The 23,661-nt window shown below is 39.5% G+C and overlaps 1 protein-coding gene across 1 annotated transcript in view; it reads right to left on the bottom strand.

Moving 5' to 3' along the window:
- Nucleotides 1-23,661, bottom strand: part of gmds (GDP-mannose 4,6-dehydratase) — a 668,214-nt gene that overhangs the window by 109,787 nt on the left and 534,766 nt on the right. The window contains exon 9 of the mRNA XM_063069704.1: nucleotides 12,506-12,624. Within this exon, the coding sequence (XP_062925774.1) occupies nucleotides 12,506-12,624 (119 nt within the window). The remainder of the gene's footprint in view (nucleotides 1-12,505; nucleotides 12,625-23,661) is intronic.

Below are 23,661 nucleotides of genomic sequence, written 5' to 3'. Positions count from 1 at the left end.
ATCACAATAAACTCCATCTGTCATTTTCAGCCACTTGGTTAACCAATCCAGAATATTTTATTACTTCCTGCTTTCAACTATATTTATCCATAATGTAGTCTAATCTTTAAAATTAGTTGAACATCCCTCTGCACCTCATCATTGATTTAGTCATTGCTAGTCATTGATTTAGCAGTGGAAGGCTGAAGCACAGATGTAGCTAGATGAGCAGCACTAATTATATTCAACCAGAAAGTGTTCATCCTTGCTTTCCAACTGCAAAGCTACATCCAAAGTTTATATACTATTTTTCTTTTTCTAGGCTTTGCTGGTTTCTTGAACAGAGGTGTTTCAAAATTTTATGGGTTCTATACAGACAAAATTTATTTAATATTTAATGCTCTCCACCACATCATTAAGTTTAAATGAAAATAAAACAAAAACAAACTGTTAAACACAGAACATACAGTAGTATTTGTCCAAAATAGGCAATCTCTAAAATATGGTAGGCACAAGATTCTACAGATGCTGATGAAGAGCATCTGCCCAAAACATCGACTATTTAGTCATAGTCATACTTAATTGATCCCAGGGGGATATTGCTTTTCATTACAGTTGCACCATAAATAATAGTCATAGAACCATAAATAGTTAAATAGTAATATTTAAATTATGCCAGTAAACTATGGAATAAGTCCAGGACCAGCCTATCGGCACAGGGTGTTTGACCCTCCAAGGGAGGAGTTGTAAAGTTTGATGGCCACAGGCAGGAATGACTTCCTATGACGCTCAGTGCTGCATCTCGGAGGAATGAGTCTCTGGCTGAATGTACTCCTGTGCCCACCCAGTACATTACGTAGTGGATGGGAGACATTGACCAAGATGGCATGCAACTTAGACAGCATCCTCTTTTCAGACACCACCGTCAGAGAGTCCAGTTCCATCCCTACAACATCACTGGCCTTACGAATAAGCTTGTTGATTCTGTTGGTGTCTGCTACCCTCAGCCTGCTGCCCCAGCACACAACAGCAAACATGATAGCACTGGCCACCACAGACTCATAGAACATCCTCAGCATCGTCCGGCAGATGTTAAAGGACCTCAGTCTCCTCAGGAAGTAGAGACAGCTCTGACCCTTCTTGTAGACAGCCTCAGTGTTCTTTGACCAGTCCAGTTTATTGTCAATTCATATCCCCAGGTATTTGTAATCCTCCACCATGTCCACACTGACCCCCTGTATGGAAACAGGGGTCACCGGTACCTTAGCTCTCCTCAGGTCTACCACCAGCTCCTTAGTCTGCAGATAATTCTGCTCACATCATGTGACAAAGTTTCCTACAGTAGCCCTGTACTCAACCTCATCTCCCCTGCTGATGCATCCAACTATAGCAGAGTCATCCGAAAACTTCTGAAGATGACAAGACTCTGTGCAGTAGTTGAAGTCCGAGGTGTAAATGGTGAAGAGAAAGGGAGACAAGACAGTCCCCTGTGGAGCCCCAGTGCTGCTGATCACTCTGTAGGACACACAGTGTTGCAAGCACACGTACTGTGGTCTGCCAGTCAGGTAATCAAGAATCCATGATACCAGGGAACCTGCATCGCTGTCAGCTTCTCCCCCAGCAGAGCAGGACGGATGGTGTTGAACGCACTGGAGAAGTCAAAAAACATGACCCTCACAGTGCTCGCTGGCTTGTCCAGGAAGGCGTAGACACGGTTCAGCAGGTAGACGATGGCATCCTCAACTCCTAGTCGGGGCTGGTAGGCAAACTGGAGGGGGTCTAAGTGTGGCCTGACCATAGGCCGGAGCAGCTCCAGAACAAGTCTCTCCATGGTCTTCATGATGTGGGAGGTCAATGCCACTGGTCTGTAGTCATTGAAGCCGCTGAGGCGCCGTGTCTTCGGCACAGGGATGAGGCAGGACGTCTTCCACACAGGAACCCTCCGGAGCCTCAGGCTCAGATTGAATACATGGCGAAGTACTCCACATAGCTGAGGGGCACAGGCTTTGAGCACCCTGGTACTGACACCATTCGGTCCTGCAGCCTTGCTTGGGTTGAGGCGTTTCAGCTGTCTTCTCACCTATTCAGCCGTGAAGCCCACCGTGGTGGTTTTGTGTGGGGGAGGGGTATAGTCATGAGAGCAGGGTGGGGGACTGTGAGGAGGGGTAGGAGGGGAGAGTGGAACATGTGTTGATTGAGGGCCGACAACAGATGGCTCATGCGGGGGATGGGCAGGGGTCACAATGTCAAATCTGTTAAAGAACAGGTTAAGTTCGTTGGCCCTGCCCACACTGCCCTCAGCTCCTCTTACTTTACTCCCCTCTACAGAATTTTTCTGATTTTATGAGTTTCTCCGGCATTTTGTGTGTGTTGTTTTAAAATATGGTGACATACTGAGGTCAGAGATGAGATGTCCAGGCTCTCTTACGTTCTGTGAAAATTAAAGCATTTTGGATCTCTTCAAAACTACACCAAAAGTTGCCTAGTATAACCCGAATGAACACTTCAAACTGAAGGTGATTGTTCAGACTGCAAAATGAAGACCTAAATTTTTGTATTCTTTAGAGACTAATCTAAATTTTTGTTTCTACACCTTCCGTCATTTAAAAATTAAACACAGAATATTCATGTTCTTGGAATGTCCAATCAGAACCTGGTGTTTGGCATTCTAAGTGTTAAGTTTCAGACAACAGCTGAAAGAGGGCATCAGAGGTCTTAGGCCTAACTAGGCCTTAAGTTTTAGGACAGTGACAGTGAACAGCTAAATAGCTGAGAGGGGAGTGAGGGGATGGGTTGCGGTGGATTCTGTGGGAGTGTTGTCAGCTGCACCAATCCAATGTGACCAGGGGTGTGGGTTCATGAGTGGATGGTGCTTCATTAGAGTCGGCAATTGGTGGGGGGCGGGGGTGGGGAGAGGAGGCATTTCAAAGGCCTAAGGGAGACACATATATGAAGCTGGCTCGGTAACAGATGACAGAGGGTCTTGGTGATTGGTGTCTTTGCAGACTGAAGACAGAGATTAAAGTGGCTGTTAAAGGATTGATGGTGGGGCCATTACTTTTTTTGATTGATAGTAATGACCTGGATTTGGGAGTGCGATCATAATTTCTAAATTTGTGGGTGACACAAAACAGCAGGATTATGAAATGCAAACAGGATAACGATAGTGTGTTGCAGAATTTAAAAATGGATAGGCTCATGGCAGAGGAGCACATCAATTAGATTAACGTGGAGAAATATGAGCTGCTGCACTTTAGTACGACGAATGAAGACAGCCACAGAAAGATAATTTTAAAAAATGATTATTCCTGCCTGATTCTACTATTCACTTGCACATTAGGTGAAATTTACTATGAACAATTAATCTAAAAATGTACACATCATTGTAGTATGTGGGAGGAAACTGGAGCACCCTAGGGAAACCCATACAGTCACAGGGAGCATGTGCAGGCTCCATGAACACAGCACCTGGGGTTAGGACTGAACCCAGGTCTCTGGCTGTACTAGCTGCACCCCTCTTGGGCCCTTCTCTTTATTTTACCCATGCCTCCCAACTTATTGATAACTGAAGTAACTTGTCTTCTCCCTTATTCAAACAGGCTTCGACCTGAATCTTTACCTTTGCTTCTCTTTCCATAGATGTACCTGACTCGCTGAGCGTTCACTGCATTTTCTGTCTTTATCTCAGATTTCTAGCGTCTGTAGTTTTGTTTCAATTTTAGTTTCTCTTTGTGCCGCTACAGATATTGCCTGGAAAATTCAAAAATCTGAGGTGTAAATGGGTTTGGGAGTCTTTGTGCAGGATTCCCTGAAGGTTAATTTGCAGGTTGAGTCAGTAGTGAGAACAGCAAATGCAATGCAAGCATTCATTTCAAGAGGACGAGAATATAAAAGCAAGGAAGTAATACTGAGGCTGTATAAGGCACTGTTGAGGACTCACTTGGGTGTAATATGAGCAGTTTTGGGACCCTTATTTAAGAAAGGATGTGCTGACCTTGGAGAGGATTCAGAGGAGTTCCACAAGAATGAGTTGAGGAATGGAAGTGTTATCATATGAGCAGCGATTAAAGGCTCTAGGCCTGTACTCAGTGGAATTTAGAAGAATGGGAGGAGAGAATCTCATTGAAACCTTTTGAATGTTGAAAGGCCTAGATAGAGTGGATGTAGAGGGGATGTTTCCTTTGGCGCAGGAGTCTAGGACCAGAGGGCACAGCTCAAACAAAATAGAGGGATGTCCATTTAGAACAGAGATGAGGAGGAATTTCTTTAGCCAGAGTGTGGTGAATCTGTAGAATTTGTTTCTCAGGTGGTTGTGGAGGCCAGGTCGCTGGGTATATTTAAAGTGGCGGTTGGTAGGTTCTTGATTAGTCAGGGCATGAAAGGTTACAGGGAGAAGGCAAGAGAATGGGGCTGAGAGGGAAACGGATCAGCCATGGTGAACTGGCAGAACAGTTATGATGGGCCCAATGGCCTAATTCTACTCCTTTGTCTGATGGACTTTACTCTTGATGACATGCCCAAAATGTGTCACTTCATCAGATATCTTTTGGAAGTCCATATAAATCACAACAACCATACTTTACTAACCAGCAAAAGGATATCTCTATTACTTCAGCAAAAATATTCAATTAGAAGCAAGAGAAATCTGCAGATCCAAAGCAACACACACAAAATGCTGGAGGAAATCAGCAGGCCAAGCAGCGTCTATGGAAAAGAGTAAGCAGTCGACATTGCAGGCTGAGACCCTTCCTCAGGACTCAAAAGCAAAGGGAGAAGTCCTGAAGAAGGGTCTCAGCCTGAAACTATGACTGCATATTTTGTGCGTTGCTTTGTGTTTTATGTGATCTCCAGCATCCACAGATTTTCTCCCGTTTGTGAAAAATATTCAATTGTTACTTCGACGTGATTTGCGTTGAACAAGATCACATTGGCTTTCTGTAATCAAACCAAGTGACTGAAAAGTCTGACCCTGATTACTGCTTCCAGAAATTCCCCCTCAAGAGTTTAGACTGACTAATAATTGGGGTTATCTCTTCCACACATTTTTAAATAAGGTGTAACATTTGCATTTCTTGTCCTCAGGTAACACTTCTGAATATATCCTGAATTGTTGAATATTGTAGACTTGATGATTATTGTGAGGACCTCTGTCATTTCTCCTGGCAAAAAAACAGGATGTCTACCATACTGGCCAACTTTACATTTAGCTACCCTTTCTCATAACCTCATAACTCATTTTTATCAATACTTAGTCCATTCAGTACATCAAATGCATCCTTTTCTGAAACTCTGTCAATACAGATAAAGTGGATGTGGAGAAGATGCTTCCCATAGTGGGGCCAGAGGATACAGCTTCAGAATTGACAGACGTCCATTTGGACCAAAAATGAGGAAACATCTCTTTAGCCAGAGGGTGAATCTGTAGAATTCATTGCCACAGACAGGTGTGCAGGCCAAGTCATTCAGTATATTTAAGACCAAGGTTGATAGGACTTTGATTAATCAAGGTTATTGTGTATTTAATGTTTCAATAATATTTGAGTAATCTTGTTCATTTAAATAATTAAATATGGGTTATATGTAAAAGTACATGAATTGCACATGTCATCATACTACCATATGATATGTGTGCACCTTGTGTAAAGTAAACTGGAAGTTACACCGACATTCCTGACTCCCATATCTTCCTTTGAATTAGTTTAAAGTTTTGAAGTTACAAAGCATAACAAGGGTGTCAAAGGTTACGGGGAGAGGCAGGAGAATGAGATTAGGAGAGTTAATAAATCAGCCATAATGGAATGGAGAACACTCAGTGGGCCAAATGGCCTAATTCTGTTCCTATGTCTTACGGTCTTATATATTTAAAAGTAGAGCTTGATAGCTACTTAATTAGTAAGGACATCAAAAGTTATGGGAAGAAGGCAGGAGAACGGGGGTTAAGAGGGATAACAAATCAGCCACGGAGGAGCAGATTTGATGGTCTGATTGGCCTTATCCTGCTCTAATATCTTATGTTTTATAGTTTTCAAAAAAAAACAGTAACTTAGCAACACTTTTTTAAGCCTTCAGAGTCGCAATTTGTTTTGAATGGACATCACTTTCTGCACAAGCTGTTTTTTATATATTTCCTGCTCAGATTAGTTTTCATGGTTAGTTGATTCGATCTGAAGCACATTGTGGAAAGACATTCATCCACTCTTTACTTGCCCTTGAAACAACAACATCTGTGAGTCTTAAGTCTTTTTTTTAATATCGGTAAATGTTTAATGGATTTATTTTGAAGGAAGTATTACGTTTATCATTTATTGTGATTAAGATATCATTGCGCCATGAGCTTGCTCTTGTTTTCATGGCATAGTTATGGAGTATACGCATGTATATTACCTTGGTTAACGCCAATTGCAAGAATAATTGACAGTATATTCGGGCACGCAACAATTCTGTATCGAATTTAACACATATTTTTGTCAAGTGAGAATTCTCATCAAAAACCCTAAAGAAAGCTTCTGTGACGGATGATTTTTGAGAAGTTGTTTAATTCTTTGCAAAGCTGTGTAGATACACACTGAATGGATAGAACACTAGATCATGTGTAGCCTCTTCACTAGTAAGTCTGTCCATATACTGTGCAAAGAATCCTTTCAGGACACACCTATGAACACTCCATCTGAACCTGTTGCACTAAAGAGGTGCTAATTTTGAGTTGATTATTTATAAATATTGAGAGCAAAATAGACTTTGATCACATGGACTAAATGTACAATGTTGGCAGATGTGCATTTGGCTCTGCTTACAAAATTCAACAGATCTGAATTTCCCAAATGACATACAATACACGGATACTTCTCTTTGTCCATGAGACCAATGACCAATTGGTAATGTTGTGCAACTAAGGGTGGGAAGTATACAGGATTTGGATTGCTTTTGTTGCTTTGTGTTTCATAAATAAGTTTGTGAATGTTACATGTGTTCAACTTGATCTGAAAATATTTGCAATGTTATTTAAAATATTAGGGGATATTGTTAATATATTTTATTTTACTGTTCAGAGTAGCCAACAAAATTCTCTCACTAGTATTGCTGTTGAACCTTTATATTTTGTAATAAATGTCCATGTACCTCACAGGATAAAATTTCACTCATGAATATTATTGAATATCTCCTGGCTCATTGAAAACAATCATGACATGGCTACTTCTTATGATGATCTCAATTCCATAAAAGCCTCACAGACATGTTAGCTAACTTAAACTGAATGTAAGCAACTCAATAAAAAGTATAGAGATTTATGACTGTATAGCAGTCTAACAAGCCAAAAATGGATTAGTCTCAACATGTAGCTTGCCCAAGTTAAAAGTAGTTGCTTTCTTCCATGAAATTCTTAAACTTGGTTATAAAAATTTTGGGTGATAAATGAATATTTGAAAATTGGGTAAAATTTCAATTTTAATCGCAGTGTTAAACGACAAAGGACAGATCACATTCACTTTTATCCTTTTCTCTTCCCCTCTGACCTCTTCTTGTCTCTCTTCCTTGTTATATCTCCCACTCCTTTCTCCAACTCTCCCTCACTGACCATTCTCCCTCTCTTTCTCTCTCCCTTGCCTCTCTCTTCCTTCACACTCCCCCACCCCAGCACAGTAGGGTTGCTGAGATAGACAAATTTAGGGTTGGAAGGGTGGTCAAGGAGGTTTATGACAGAAGCTGCTGTCCTGGCAGCAGAAATCGGGCTTCTAGTAGTTGAGAGCAGGAACCTGTGAGGTAAGGAACTGGCAGAATGCATGGGGATGTGTGAGGTAAGGAAAGCGGCAGAAGGCATCAGTTCAGCAGCGAAGATTCAGATCCATCAACAGGAGTTTGGCACGGGGATTTGGGATTCTGGCAGGGGTCTGTGCAGAGGGAGAAGGGATGGAATGCTGCCACCTGAAGCAACATGTGAGGCTATGTGTGGTCCTCATAAGGAATTGGGCCTGATGTCTGATCTGTCAATCTTGCCTAACATCCTGCCACGTGGACAATGCGCAGTAAAATGTCTGTTTCACTGACAGAATAATTTGAAAACAGTGATAGCTGGCTTAAAGATAGTAAATCATTTGGAAAAATTCTAGTTTTGAAATACTTGTTTATATTTGGTTAAACCATTAACGTACAGAAAAATAAAGAAATGTGAACCAAAACTGAGTTAAATTTACCATTTTAGTGATGTTGGGCAATCCTATTCCAATGAACGGGGTCATGCTTGATGTGCCAACCATGGCTGTCATTCTGATGTTCCTTCCACTCAATAAATTACTCCTGGACTTAGTGGTTGGTCCATGATAGAACAAAAGATCAGAGCTGGCATCTGCAATCCAATATGTTTTATAATTTCACGCTGCAGTGTGTAAGCATGGAAGAGCAGAACAAATGGACTATACAGTGCACCCAGCTGGCAGTTCTATACAAACATATTGGCAAGCTATCAACAACTGTGATTAATTGAGACCCTAAATATTTACCAAATTACATTCAGGCTTAAATCACACAATTAACAAATCCATCTGCAGGAGAGATAGATTAGGATAGAAGAGATATCCTAATTCTCTTACGTTTGATAAAATTAAAAGTATCCACTCCGTCAGCCAAATCCACTCTCTAAGATAATTTCAACAAAACCCTTGGAGTTGTTAAATTGGGAAATCTAGATGTGAACTCTACCACTCTTTGGAACCGTGCCAACTAAAGTAAGCTTTAAAAGAATTGGGTAGGCACAGAACTGTAGGTAAGAAAACCACATGCAATCATCCACTATTGCTGGTAAAACATAACTGGCTGCTGTCATGAACCACAGTGGGTCGCAGGTTAAGAGAAAAGCAAATATGAAACGAGTAGAAACAATACCATTCTGTCCTTAGGCTAATTTACTGCATTTTAACATCAACAGGGAATTGAGGGCATTAGGAGTTCAACCGAGTACTTGCATGTGCCATGAGCTCATCAAAGAAACATGCTGTGCAGACCTGTCTTCCCCTGTTGCAGGTTTGATTAAACCACAGTTACACAGAGAAAAAAATTTGGTAAATATTTTATGTGCTGGACCATGCTTATCACATAAACTCTGTTGATTTCTTATGGCACAAAAATATAACATTAAAATGTGCGTGTGATCATTAATCATCAGTTTATAAGTAAGCCAGCATAATTATTTAAATATGAAATAGTTTTTATGTATAGAATTGATGTGCACTGTGCACAAACCAGCAGAGTAATTCTGGCCATTAGTCAAAGTGATGGCAAAAGGTTCTTGCTGTTCCATGGAGAACAAACAAGTGTGTGCGTACACAAGCAAGTTACTTCACCCTGGGCATGAAGCAATTCTCACACACACCCGTTGTGTTAATGGCAGTGCACTTGGCCATGTGTTTCTGATCTATCATGAAAAATCACAATAGTTTTAGGTGAGTAATATTTGAGCACTCCCTGCCTTACATATGGTGACTTGAAAAGGTTCATTGGCTTAAAGAAGTCTATGGCATTCTAAAATAGACCTTAAAACCAATACATAGATGTTTCTGAATCACATTAAAACAATCTTTGCATTACCCTACACCTTTTAGTCTGCTAAAATAGGCTCTTAGCAGCAGATTCAAAGACAAATAAAAATCTAGGGTGAAACAGTGACATCAGGGCTGTAAAACTATTGCTGAATTGCAAAAGTGATGGGATAGTATTCAAAAACCACCTGTCAATGATAAAATCTGAACCAGGTATCTGAGGTAAAGCAGATAAAATGGAGAAGTTTTTGAGGAAGGTCAATGACATAGATCTTCCTGTACTGTATGTGCCAATGTTTCTAAATGGAGCTGTCAGCATTTATCTCTTTAAATGGACCACTGTTCAAATTTAAGTCGCAAAGAACACTTCCAATTTTAGAATGCTGAATTTGATGGCTCACTCTGCTGGTGGACTCCATATGGCGTGCACTGGCAGAGTTTCGTCTTGCTAAGCTTCCGTAAGAATTAAGCTCTGAAGTTACCTCTCAGATCTTGCAGAAACTTACAGCAGAATCTAAGCACCCACTTACATTCTTAGGTACGGCAATGTTACAGATAAAAAAAAGGGAGAAAGCACTTTTTAAAAATTAGATTGGTTTAATGTAATGTTTTCATTATTTTCCACTTTCATCTGTTTTTGTTTACTTTTATAACAAACTAATTATATACAGAATCTTAGAGCCACTTAAAAATTATGACTGCTGTCAACACTGGGAGACAGAGCTTTGCCCACTGTATAACCTATACAGTGCTTTTTGTTAGAAGCCCTGTTGCCTCTATTGAGGCCATGTTACTAGAATATAGGAAGCTTAAGACCAGTAAGATAAATCTCTATACATTTAAATCAAATTAGATCAAATGAGCATGGGCACGTGGAAAATGGGGGCAGCAATTTCTGGCAGCAGATATTTGTCAGTGACATTTGACATACTAAAACTTGGTTATAGCAATGTATTTTCTTTTATAAGCTAATGACATATGCAATTATACATTAGTTACAATTAGGTACATAGGTAGAAGTATCATTTATTACTGCTTCAATAAAATCAAAATATTAGTAGTTAAAGACATTTTAATCAACTGTAATGCCAAGGTTTACATTTTTAGTTGATACCCAGGGGAATCCAGGGAATGCCTTGGCATGTTAAGAAATCATTAGACACAAGTGTAAATATATGAAGGGAAAACAGCAATCTGTGTCTAAGACTCCACAAGACATTCCTGTACACAACAAAATACTATTTTTTTGCCTATCACTTCTTAATCCTACCAATCAACACTTGAAAAACTCACATAAATCTGCCTTTTTAAAATTTAAGCAACTTTCCCCAAAGTGAATTAACAGCAATAAAGGCCCGTGGTATGCATTGTCTGGGCAATCAAGTGCAGAGAGTTTAAATTAAGGACTTGATTTATTGATCTCATCTTTCAGTTTAATTAACTGTACTCAATTACCTTGTGTATAACAAGGTAGTTTTCTTTCAAAGCTGACCTGTACATATAAAAATGACACCGTATGCTGTAATGGTGATACTTTGGGTCTGAAGACTGTCCTTCTTGAACAAAATAAACCTAAGGAAGAGTTTGTGTCCATGTCTGTAAAAATAACCATCAGCTCTAATTCTCACTCTTGATCCGTTGTTACTGCAGTATAAACTATTTGCAATAAAAAACAGATACTTGGAGCAGGCTGATAATCAAAGTTAAAAGAATATATAGTGGATTCCAGTTAATTGGGTCAGCCACTTATTTGGGAGAAATCTTAAACAACAAACACTAAATGAGAAAATAGTCAGGATTCCCTTCATTTATTTGGGATGCTATGCCATTTAATTGGGACAGGAGACCACTGCTGAACAGTTTCTAACTAGTGTCAGCCTTACGCACTTGTAAGGCTGTTAGACACTACACTGTGCTTAGAGTGAACAGTTTTTAAAATGCGTCAGTTGCATGTGTTTGTGTAAAAAAATATGTGATTTGTGTCACTGGTCATTGGTGAGAGGTAAGTAATACTACAATCCAGAACTGTTCAGCTCATTGAAGTTTCAAGCTTTCAGGTTTGGAAATGCTAGACATGGCCAATAGTAAAAATGAAACAATTTCACTGCTACAACAAGTTAGACACTACAAAGAATTTGAAGGAACTGACAATCATCTTGAATGTTACAGTGAAAATGAAGATTTGGAGGATGCAACCATTGAAAGCATTGTATGAAGGCTGTCTATTATCTGCATTGATTTTGCTCATTGACAGTGAATCAAAAGAATACAGTAGTGAACATTAAATGAACTCCTCTATCAGTAACTAATAAGAACTAATACACAGTACATAGTACTGTATTAGTAGCGTTCTAATTTGTTTGGTATTTCATTTAAATACATAATTTGTTGCTCAGTTAAATGGTAGTTTCTCCTTTTTAACTATTTCCATAAAACTTTGGCTAATTGGGGCAACTGCATAATTGGGCCAGAATGTACTCGATCCTATGTGTCCCAATCCACTGTACATTGCAATGACAAGGTGCCATGTTAAAACCACCTGCACTAATGCAAATGGCTACATATTGAGATATATAAATCACATTATATTCCTATTTAAGGTTCAAAGGGTAAAACATCAAATAAGGAGCAAATAATTATAAATGTGTCCTAATTAATTGAATAATTGTCACTGGGTTGCTCAGCAATGTGATGGTACATCATTTGAACAACTGAATGTTCCAAACTCATTCGTTCTATTTCTGGATAATTTTAGTTGAATCAAATTTTTGAACACAATTTCCCCATTTGCAAGCCAGACTGCAGTAATTATAGATCTTTGGCAACTAAACAATAAGTGACAATAACTATTTTTAAAAACCTCTTATTAACTTTATATTTATTACTTGATGCAAATATAAAAACTTACTGAGATTAGAAAAGGACCAAATTATTACGACAAAATAAAGTAATATCAATGAATCAAGTCATCTGTGGTCCAGTTTGGTACTCACATAATAGTCTTGCCAATGTGTTTGAAGGCTTTTTCCACAAATTCACGAACACTGTGCACTTCGCCAGTAGCTATAATATAATCCTCTGGTTCATCCTGTTGTAGCATCAACCACATTGCCTGAGAAATGAAAATAAAGACTGGAGTGAATCATAGATGGTGCGTTAAGCATGGGATAAATCAACATGTTACTACTCAAGGCCACTGTTTCACTTGCAAAAAGACCTTAAGACATATACTTTCTGATTATTTTAAAATAGTCTTCATTTTTACACGTCGGTGATGCATGTGCACAGAGATGCACAATATGTCAGAGATCATCAGCAAATCTTCTGTGTTTTGTCAACTTACATATACATTGCTTCTAACTTGCCAGCTCTGACAGGTTTATACAATTCTCATTTTCATTTTGTTGACACTAAGCTTACAGTATTAATCTGACATCTCAGGACAGGTACTTTGTGCACTATGATTTGACTTAACAGAAACAGAGGGGATTTTTCATAGCTGATACTGCACGTATCCAGATCACAGGTGTGCAAAACCTTTCATAACTTGTCTTCCAGTGAACAACATAGCAATTTGAGTTGTATCATCCTACAAAGTAGATTGGTAGGACTTAAAACTTGCATCCTCATCTTGCAATTGAAAATACATTCTTTCTGGTAAAGAAGGATAAAGTATAACTATTCTTCATAATGACCAACAAGCAGACATTACCCCAAAACCGAATTGAGTAACCAATAAATAGTCAGGTGCCAAGAATTGCACATTTTGTGTTCTTTCTTGATTTCTGTATAAAAGCTATATTTGAGTTTTATGATTCTGGCTAAAAATACTTCAGCTTTTAATTTGAAATAATATGAAGAAGATAGTGTTATTTTTTCCTAAATTTTCTTTTCTTTTGATGATTGGACATTACTCAATGAAAAGTTTGGTGAACTTTTGAATATTTGATTCAAAATGGTGAATATTTAATTCAACTAACAATTTTTCAAAGCAATTAGGGGTGCTTTAAAGGGATGGGTTTCCCTGGTGTGCTACTAAAGAACCTGCCACTGCTGAAGGAATTTTTTTTTTGGAATCCAGAAACCTTCAGATCACTAATATAGCTAGTACATCTATGTCAGTGAGCATAAACATGAGGGAACTGCAGGCAGTAATTTGCAATTATTATAATATTTGTATTACTATCAGCAAAGACATGATTTTCTAAAGTAAACATGATTAACATTTTATCACCAATCTCAACCACCTTCCTGTTCCTATCTATATCATGCCCTTTGGCAATAGCATCAATAACATGGCACCTTAATTCCACACCACCTCACTCCTACCTCTCTGTCTCGTGTCTTTAAATTAGCAGCTTGTAGTGCACGATGAGTAAAAATTTCCTTTCGAGTAATGCAGAGTAGAGTCAAATGCTATGTGTCTGCAAGGCCTGATCATTAATTAGCACACTATACTTGGGGCTTTGTGTGCTAATGATCTTTTAGTAACAGGCCCACAAGTAAAAACTCCCATTCTACCAAATGCACATTTAGAGATTTTTAGCCTAATGACCCTTGCATGTAACTCCGTACAACAGAAACATAGAGTTTGGGGGAAAGAGTTTTTAAACCATGAGAAAATTTGAGAGGAAGTTTTATACATTCATCTTCACCACTGTCAAGTGTACCGTAACTGTCCTCTGTAAGAATGACAGGCATCTGATCCACTGCCATATAAAAATACCCAAACCCAATAATTCACAATTTGCAGTTAATTGCTGAGGTTCTGAAATGCACTGAAAGATAGGTATAAATAGATTCTGTACCAATTTTCAAAAGCAAATATTATTTTCAACACACTTGCAAAGGAGGAATTTGCAAGTCTACAGGTAACATACAGGGCACATTCAAAGCTACTCCAAAGAACCATCAGGTTTGTTAGCCCAAATAGCCTACAAATTCAATCAGCTGATTTTAAAAAAAATATTAATGGCTACACTTAATTAACATAAAATGACTCTCCTTTGAGTTGAACTTTCCAAAAGGCTTGTGGTCTAAAAGTTTAAAACCAGCCAACAGTACTAAGGCATAATGTACCTCTAGAATGTATCACAAATACAAAGTCTGTGAACAGACAAAGATGCACTTAAAATAGCAATGCCAAATGTCATATGACACTGAGAATGAGCAGGAAGGTGGGGGGGGGTGGGGGCAGGGGAAGTGAACTTTTGCCTCGGTAGTGTAGCCCATCAGAGAATAAATGGACCAAATCAACTGAGCAGATGTGTAAGGATGTGGAGGGTTGAATACCTTTCACACAGAGGCCTTTGTGTTCTGGGCATGATCTGGCATTATGATGGGATGCAATAGACTTCAGCTTTGCAGCAATTACTAAGCCATTATCACGCTACAACACAAGATCGTTTTTCTTCTGATTTGGGCTGTCACCTGTTCTTCATTTACCAGTCAATAACCATTAATTATCCTCTGTAGAAGTTTAAACAAAGTGTCCCTCCTGTTAAAACCAGTAAACCATTCAGTAATGATAAATAAACTGAGAGCTGTGGCAATCCCTCCCCACCACTAGCAGCATTTACTGCCTAAAGTCCTATGTGATGGAAACTACAAAAGGAAATAGCTAGAAATTGCAAGGTCAAGGGTTTGATGAGGTCACATTCTAAGCCGCAGCAGAAGCAAATTCAGAATTCTTAATGCATTTATGCAGTAGCTTGTGGATCTGACACCATACAGAATCTGTTTGTTGCAAATGTAGAGAATACTTTCAAATTCAGATATTTAAAATAGAAGCATTCAAAAATTAGGAAATATATTTCTTTCAAATAGTTCTAAGTTTCTAAGTCTTGTTCACACATTATTTTCTTTTACAGTTTTGCCCACGTGATTACTGACCTTTTATTTAATTTGCATTGGGACATGGTTTCTTGGGTGCTGCTTGCCACCCAGCACTTTTGTATACCTATTACTTGTCTGAGGCATGATAGTTGGCAGGGAACCACTAAGTGCGAGCTCTAATTCAGTGGCAGTGTTATTGTCCCTGAGTCAGAAGACTCTGCACAAAATCCAGGCTGTCAATTAAATATATTTTTATATTGATACCTATTGTTGTTCTTGCTATTACCCTGCAAACGAGTGCATTAAATAACAAAGTTTCCTGGTTTGAGTAGTGCAATTCAATTTAATTTTCATTAACCAGAAGACGCAATTGAAAAACAGAGGATTCACCTTGCGGATAATGAAGTTTGTGATTCACTTCCCAGCTTCATTATGCATGGAGGAAACCAAATGTGCATGGTGGAGTATAATGCACATCTGGATGTACATTACATTGGAGAATACTTTGGCTATCTTCAGTGCACATTAAAATGGGACCAGCTTGAGAAAGTCTCAGTGCAGAATTGAGAATGCATTTCAGGTAGGTCTACTTGAAGTCATTTACTCAAGTCTTCCTTTGCTTTATGGGGAAGGACTGAAGTCTAAGGCCCTTTTGCAATGTAGTGGTGGGGATATGAATCCTCTGTAAAAGTTTCTCAGACAGAAGTCTTGTTTGCACATGAATGGCAATGGTATTCTGTATATAAACATACTCACACAATGAACATATAGAAATGCTAACATTATGAATGTATAGACTGAATAATATTATGAATGTAAAGAAAGCCATGCATTGTTTATTTGTACTTCTTCCATATGCTCTTATGAATAAAGTTTATTTTGACATAAAAAACCCATATCAACAAAGGATAATTTTGGGAAAAAAATCAAGCTCTTCCTCTGATACCCAGCACCTTCCAATATTTTCATCAGTTTCCATCATGACTTTTACCTGATCTGACTCTACACTCATTAATTTAGAACCCCAGAACTCCACCATTACCTCTATACATGCTGACCACATGTCTACACATTCACCCCCATGAACTGTGCCAAAGCAATATAACCCTACCAGTACCAGACTGCTGAATTTTCCCTTTCTCCCCTTCCTATCTTTGCCCCAATCTGACTGCATAATGGTCCCAACCCTTCCAAACCTGACATGGACTTACCTCAAATGAGGCGAGAACAGTGGTTCAAGATACCTCTGGCTAATTCCTAAACCTACACATTTTTTGCACACTTATATTGAGACAAGGTATGTTGATGGATTTGGAAAATATTTCCCAAATTAATTTCTGTTAAAAAACTTAAATTATTTTATGCACTATTTGTAGCGACCTGGAATCAAGTTTGAAGCTCATTCCTCTGTAATTTTCTTTTTAACTGAATCAGAGCAACACATATCATATTGGATTATGTGAATACATATCAATAAGAAAACAAAAGAAATGAGAAGTTTCAATTTTTTAAATTTGTCACTTGTCAAAATGAGAATGCTTATAGATTTCACCTTTCTATTCTCCCTGTTGACGAGAGTCATAACTGCCTGCCTTATTTCACAGATTCTTGCCTCCAGTATTATCTATAATACTGAAGCAGGGAGAGGGAAGTAGTTGGAAACAGAAATACAAATTATACTTCTATAAATAGTCACAGAATATTACTACAGATTTTTAAATGTAATTAACGATGATTCCTTTCAAATAAACTCAATGATTAGGTAGCTATTCCTTCCTTGAACATGAACTATAGAAAAACATCCAAAATTCCCATCAATACCTTTACTTGGTACATTGCATGAGTTACTTAGGGCATCTGAATGCAGTTAGAGAGTGCATGAAATCTGAAAATGTCTTCAGCAGTTGATAGACTTGTTGACTTTCCTTGCTTTCTATGTATTAAAAAGCAATTGTTCATAATTAAAAATGATTTATGGTTATTTTTCTTTGTAGTGGTCTTCACTCAGTACTTCTGTACACTGCTCAAAATTGTCATAATGGATTGTTCCATCAGAAGTGTACGAAAATAGGTAACACTTTAACACTGACAGTGACTCTGTATGTGACAGATGGAGCGAACATTATAAAAACAGAAAGCTTATGGTCCTATAAATGAACTGAGCACATGAGCCCAAAGTCCGTCAGATCTATGCCATTATTTGCTTCTGTAGTGTAGATTGAAATACTGTAAGCTGCACAAACATCTAACATAAGTCAGCTCTATCATGGGTACTTGCCTCCATAGTATCCTAGACATCTTCAAGGAGCAGTGCCTTAGGAAAGTGGCATCCCCACCACCCAGGACATGCTCTCTTCTCATTGATACCATTAGGAAGGAGTTTCTGAAGGCTGACGGCGCATACTCAGCGATTCTGGAACAACGTCTTCCCCTCAGCCATCCGATTTCTAAATGGACATTGAGCTCATAAACACTACTTCACAACTTTTTTATTTCTTTTTTTTGCACTACTTATTTTAACTTTACTATTTAATATACATATATATATATATAATGTAATTCAGTTCTTTTTTCACTCTGTGTATTTATTTATCACGTATTTTGTTGTACTACAGCCAAATTTCATGACATCTGCCAGCGATATTAAACCCGATTCTGATACATGTCACAGCAGCAACATGCACTGATGTGATGCACGTTTTCAGCCAACCTGTCTAGATAACTCACTGCTCAACAGTGAAGGAGCCTACAGCTCTGTCGTGCTTCCTACCTGAACCAATGTTTCTTGTGGTTTTCCAAATCTTTTCCAAGGCCATTAATTCAAACATAAAGATCAAAGTAGTTTCAAAATATCTTTCATTTATCACATCGGCTCTTTTATCAGTTACATTTATCACAAAAAATATCACCGTAATGTTTCCTTTGTATGAAGGCAAGTTCCTGCAAGCTTGATCAAGGAAAACCAAAGATATTTGGCTTCATAACAGTCTTTTTATGCAGATTGCAACTCAGCAGTTCACTCCATTCACTCCTCTGCTAACTAGGCTGCTTTTCTTTTCAGTGCTCCAGATAGAAGGGAGTCAAGTTCATTGCACTGCCCTCTCCAGAATGTCTTGTACAGCTGGAATTTCATTTGAAATGTTAAATTAATTCTCAGATTTCTGTTTGCTGGCAAGTGTTAATGAAAAGGAAGGTTTCCAAGTGTGCTCAGCCAAAATTCTTCCTTCCACCAACATATCAAAGCACATTAACTGGCTTTTCATCAAATTAATGATGGTGCAAGCTGATCTGGAATAATAACTTCTATTTATATGCTACCTTTAATTCAACAGAAAAAGTTCCATAGTGCTTTACGTAAATGTTGACAAACAAAATTTGGCTTCAATCATTAAACGTAAGGTTTGGGACTGAAAAAGGATTCATCAAGAAGGCAGAGTTGTAAAGTACACCCACCAGTAATGAAGCAATCAAAGCCATGTTAAGCAGTAGGACAAAAATAGTGAAGGGCAAATACACGCTGGCTACTTTACTAGGTACACCTGTACATCTGCTCATTAACACAAATATTTATTCAGCCAATCAGGTGGAGCAACACAATGCATAAAGGCATGCAGACAGGGTCAAGAGGTTCAGTTGTTGTTCAGACTAAACATCAGAATGGGGAAGAAATATAATATAAGTGACTTTGACCATGGAACGATAGTTGGTGCCAGACAGGTTGGCTTGAGTATTTCAGAAACTGGTGAACTCCTAGAATTTTCACACACAATAATCTCTTGAGGTTATGGAGAATAGTGCGCAAGCAAAATACATCTACTGCGGTGCAAATGGATTCTGTGGCTGAAAATGCATGATGGTCAAAGGAAAATGCCCAGATTAGCTGAGGCTGACAGGACGGTGACAGAAGAACATCTCTGAATGCACACCACGTCAAATCTTAGAGTGAATGAGCTTCAACAGTATAGGACTACAAATGTACACTCAGTGGCCACTTTATATCAGAGGAGTTAGAAAAGGAAAAATGCAGAGTTACTGCTGCTGCCTCAAAGTTGCAGCATTCTGGCCTTAATCCAGACCTTGGGTGCTGGCTGTGTGGAGCTTTATATCCTCACCCAGCATGCTCCCATAGACTGACCCCTATCTGACCACCAATAGCAGTGCATGGCTACCAAGTCCACTCCCTCCCTGACCATCATCTACATAGCACACCGTCCACAAATCCCTAGGAGACTATCATCACTCCTCAACCCATCAATTGGCTCCAACTCCTATCATTCTAATTCCCCTCTCTCCAAAACTTCTGGGTCTATCTCTTTTCTAACTCCCCAATCAAGATTAGAATCAGGTTTAATATCACTGGCATGTGTTGTGAAATTTGTAGTTTTGTGGCAGCAGTACATTGCAATACATAATAATAGGAATGGTACGTCGCATCCAGAGTTTCTCCGGTTAGCGGACGATTTCCCTCCACGCCTGTCTGACGTAGTGGGGAATCACGTACGAGGCAAGTTACAGCAGTGGTTTGCCAATGCCTTCTGCTGGGTGAGTTTCCAAAGAGATCACCAGCTCGTAACCCAGCACGGATGGAAAGCGTGTAGAGAAGACGGCTGGCTGAATTTGAACCCGGGACAAAAACTATAAATTACAATAGTGCAAAAAAGAGCAAAGGTAAGAAAGTGTACATGAGTTCATTGTCCAATCAGAAACCTGATGGTGGAGGTGAAGAAGCTGTTCCAAAAACATTGAGTGTGTGTCTTTTGGCTCCTGTACCTCCTCCTTGATGATAGTAATGAGAAGGGGGCATGTCCCGTCTGATGATAATAATGCTTTTTGAGGCATAGCCTTTTGAAAGTGTCCTTGATGCTGGGGAAACTGGTGCCCATGATGGAGCCAGCCGAGTTTACAACTTTTTGCAGTGGACTGCTGATTAGTAAGTGAAGAATACAGTTGCAGAGGGAGGTACAGAGGCCCAGGTTATGGAGCTTGATGATTAATACTGAGAGTATGAACGTGATGAACACTGAGCTGTAACCAATAAGCAGCAGCCTGTTAGGCATTGCTATTGTCCAGGTGATTCAAGGCTGAGTACAGAGCCAATGAGGTTTATCTGCTCTAGACCTATTGTGCTGATAGGCATACTGCTGGAGGTCGAGGTCCTTGTTTAGGCAGGATTTGATTCTGGCCATGACCAACTACTCAAAGCACTTCATCACCTTAGTTGTGAATGGAACTGGGTGATAGTTGTTGAGGCAGTTCACCTTGCTCTTCTTGGTCACTGGTATGATTGTCGCCCTTTAGAAGCAGGTGGGAACCTCCGACTGCAGCAGTGAGAAATGGAAGATATCCTTGAACACTCCGTCAGTTGGTTTGCATAGGTTTTCAAAGCCCCACAGGGACACCATCAGGGCCTGACACCTTGTGAGTGTTCACCGTCATGAAATACGTTCTTCCTGAGTTTAGTCGGTTTCCGTTGCGTGGTCCTCATAGGCTATTGAATTTCCCACAGTCAGGCCAGCAAAACACTCTCTGACCTGTTCCAAAATGGCTGACTAATGCACCTTTTGATGTGCTAACTATTTTCTGTGCACTCAAGCCTTGCTGGGACTGCAGTAGGCCTTAAAATAGTTACATTCCGGTTTCCTTAACGTAAAATGAAAAATATGACTGTAATTTATTCTGATGACAATAAACTTGCAAAACTGTTTGAATGAAGGCACAAGAGTCTGCAAATGCTGGAATCTATAGCAACAAACAATCTACTGGAGGAACTCAGTGGGTCGAGCAGCATCCTGTTGATCTGTGATCTTTGATGTATCATAGGCAAAATGGCAGTCAGGGCAATGGAATGCTTCACCAGCAGGATGTGGGAAATTAGGTAACCTTGTGTTCTCCCTGATGACTACATCTGTGGAAGTGCATCCAGCTGCAGCTCCTGACAGACCAGGTCAAGGAATTGAAGATACAGCTGGATGTACTCAGTATCATCTGTGAGGAGATCATAGATGAGTTTTAGTGAGATGGTTACATCATAGTTGTAAGATATAGATATGGGTGATCACCAGAAGTAAGAGGAGATGTTATACCAGGTATACACTTATGGATAATGTTGGCGGGGGGTGGGAATGTATGATCATTTAGAGGCCAGCACTACCTGCCAGGTTAGTGGCATTGTGCCTTGCTCTGAGGCAAAGGAGGAAGGATGAAATCATTTTGAACAAGAGCGAAAGGTTACTTGATAATAAGGGGTGCAGATAGACTTCTTTTTGAGGTGGCAGTTGAGATTCCAGGGTGGTGTATTGCTTCCCAGGTGCCAGGGTCTAGGATGTCTCACAGTGGGTACAGGACATGCTGAGAGGGAGGGTGAGCAGCCAAAAATAATGGTCCATATTGGTACCAATGACACAGGCAGGAGCTGGGATAAGGTCCTGCAAAGGGATTTTAAGGAGCTAGGGAGAAAGTTAAAAAGCAGAATTTCTAGGGTTGTAATCTCAGGAGGGAGGCTTCAGATTTTATGGATCACTGGGTCTCTTCCAGGATGGGTGGAACCTGTACAAACAGAATGGTTTGCATCTTAACTGGAGGGAAACCAATATCCTCACTGGGAGGTTTGTTAGTGCTACTTGGGTGGGTTTAAAATAGAGTGGCAGGGTAAAGACCAGCTGAGCAGAGCCTAGGATCAGCATGTTCTGTAAAGGCATATGACAAAGATGATAGGTAAGGAAACCTTGGATGACCAGTGAGCTTCTCAGTTTGGTCAGGAATAAAGTGGAAGCTTATATAAGGATTAGTCAGCTAAAATCACACTGGGCCCCGGTGAAATATAAAGAGAGCATGTAAGTGCTCAAGGAAGTGCACAAGATGATCAAAGGCATAGATTGATTGGACAGCCATAGACTTTTTCCCAGGGCAGAAATGGCTAATGCTAGGGAGCATAATTTTAAGGTGATTGGAGGGAAGAGATAAGTGCTTGGAAGGCCCTGCAAGGGTGATGGTAGAGGTAGATATTTTAGGGACATTCAAAAAACTCTTAGATAGGTATGTAGATGATAGAGAAAAAATGGAGGACTATGTAAGAGGAAAGAGTTAGATTGATTCTCAGGTAGGTTAAAAGGTTGGTGCAACATTGTGGGCCAAAGGGCTTGTATTGTCCTGTAGAGTTATATGTTTTATGTTCAGGCGATTAAGAAGGCCAAAAGGAGATGATCAAGGAGAATCCCAAGGCATTTTATACTTCTATTAAGAAAAAGAGTATAACTAAGAAGTGGGTAGGTCCACTCAGGAATAAAGGAGGTAATTTGCGCTTGGTGTTAGGTCAAGCAGCTGAGGTAGTAAATTAGTACTTTGTATTGGTATTTACTGAGGATAAGGATTTGGGGGATAGTGAAGGCAGAGTGGTGCATGTTAATGTGCTGGGACATTTTGCAATTAAGAAGGGTCTGGGTCTCCTGAAAAGGATTAAGGTAGGTAAATCCCCAGGACCTGATGACATATATCATGGAGTATTGAAAGAAGTAAGCAGGGAATTTGCTAGATATTTGACAATGATCTTTGTGTCCACACAAGCAACATTCAAGATCCCAGAGGACTGGATTGTAGCAAATATTACATCTTTGTAAGAGAATGGAAATAGGGATCATCCAGGTAATTATAAGCCAGTGAGCCTTATGGTAAAGAAGCTATTGGAGAGGATACCGAGAGACAAGATTTATGTGCTTTTGGAAAGACATGGCAGGTCATGCCTTATAAACTTGATAGAATTCTTTGAGGAGGTAACAAAGAAGTTTGATGAATGTCAGGCAGTGAATGTTGTCCATATGGATTTTAGTAAGGTATTTGATAAGGTCCCACCTGGTAGATTGATTTAGAAAAAGAATGGGATCCAGGGTAAATTGCAAATTTGGAATTGGCTTGGCCATAGAAGAGAGATAGTAGGGTGGAAGGCTGTTCTTCTGGCTGTAGGTCTGGGGACCTGTAGTGTTCTGCAAGGATTAGTGCTGGGACCTCTGTTGTTTGTGACATACACTCAGTGGCCACTTTATTAGATACCTTCTCTAACTAATGAAATGACCACAGAGTGTATGTTTGTGGTCTTCTGCTGCTGTAGCCCATCCACTTCAAGATCCGATGTGGTGTGCATTCACAGATGCTCTTCTGCACACCATTATTTTAATGTGTGGATATTTGAGATGCTGTTACCTTCCTGTCAGCTTGAACCAGTCTGGCCACTCTCCTCTGACTTCTCTCATTGACAAGGCATTTTTGCCCACAGAAGTGCCACTCACTGGATTTTTTTTTTGTTTTTCGCACCATCCTT

Source organism: Mobula hypostoma, chromosome 17 (assembly GCF_963921235.1).
Source record: "Mobula hypostoma chromosome 17, sMobHyp1.1, whole genome shotgun sequence".
NCBI classification, from domain to species: domain Eukaryota; kingdom Metazoa; phylum Chordata; class Chondrichthyes; order Myliobatiformes; family Myliobatidae; genus Mobula; species Mobula hypostoma.
Note: the sequence above shows the minus strand (reverse complement) of the source record. Positions and strands in the feature narration are given on the sequence as shown.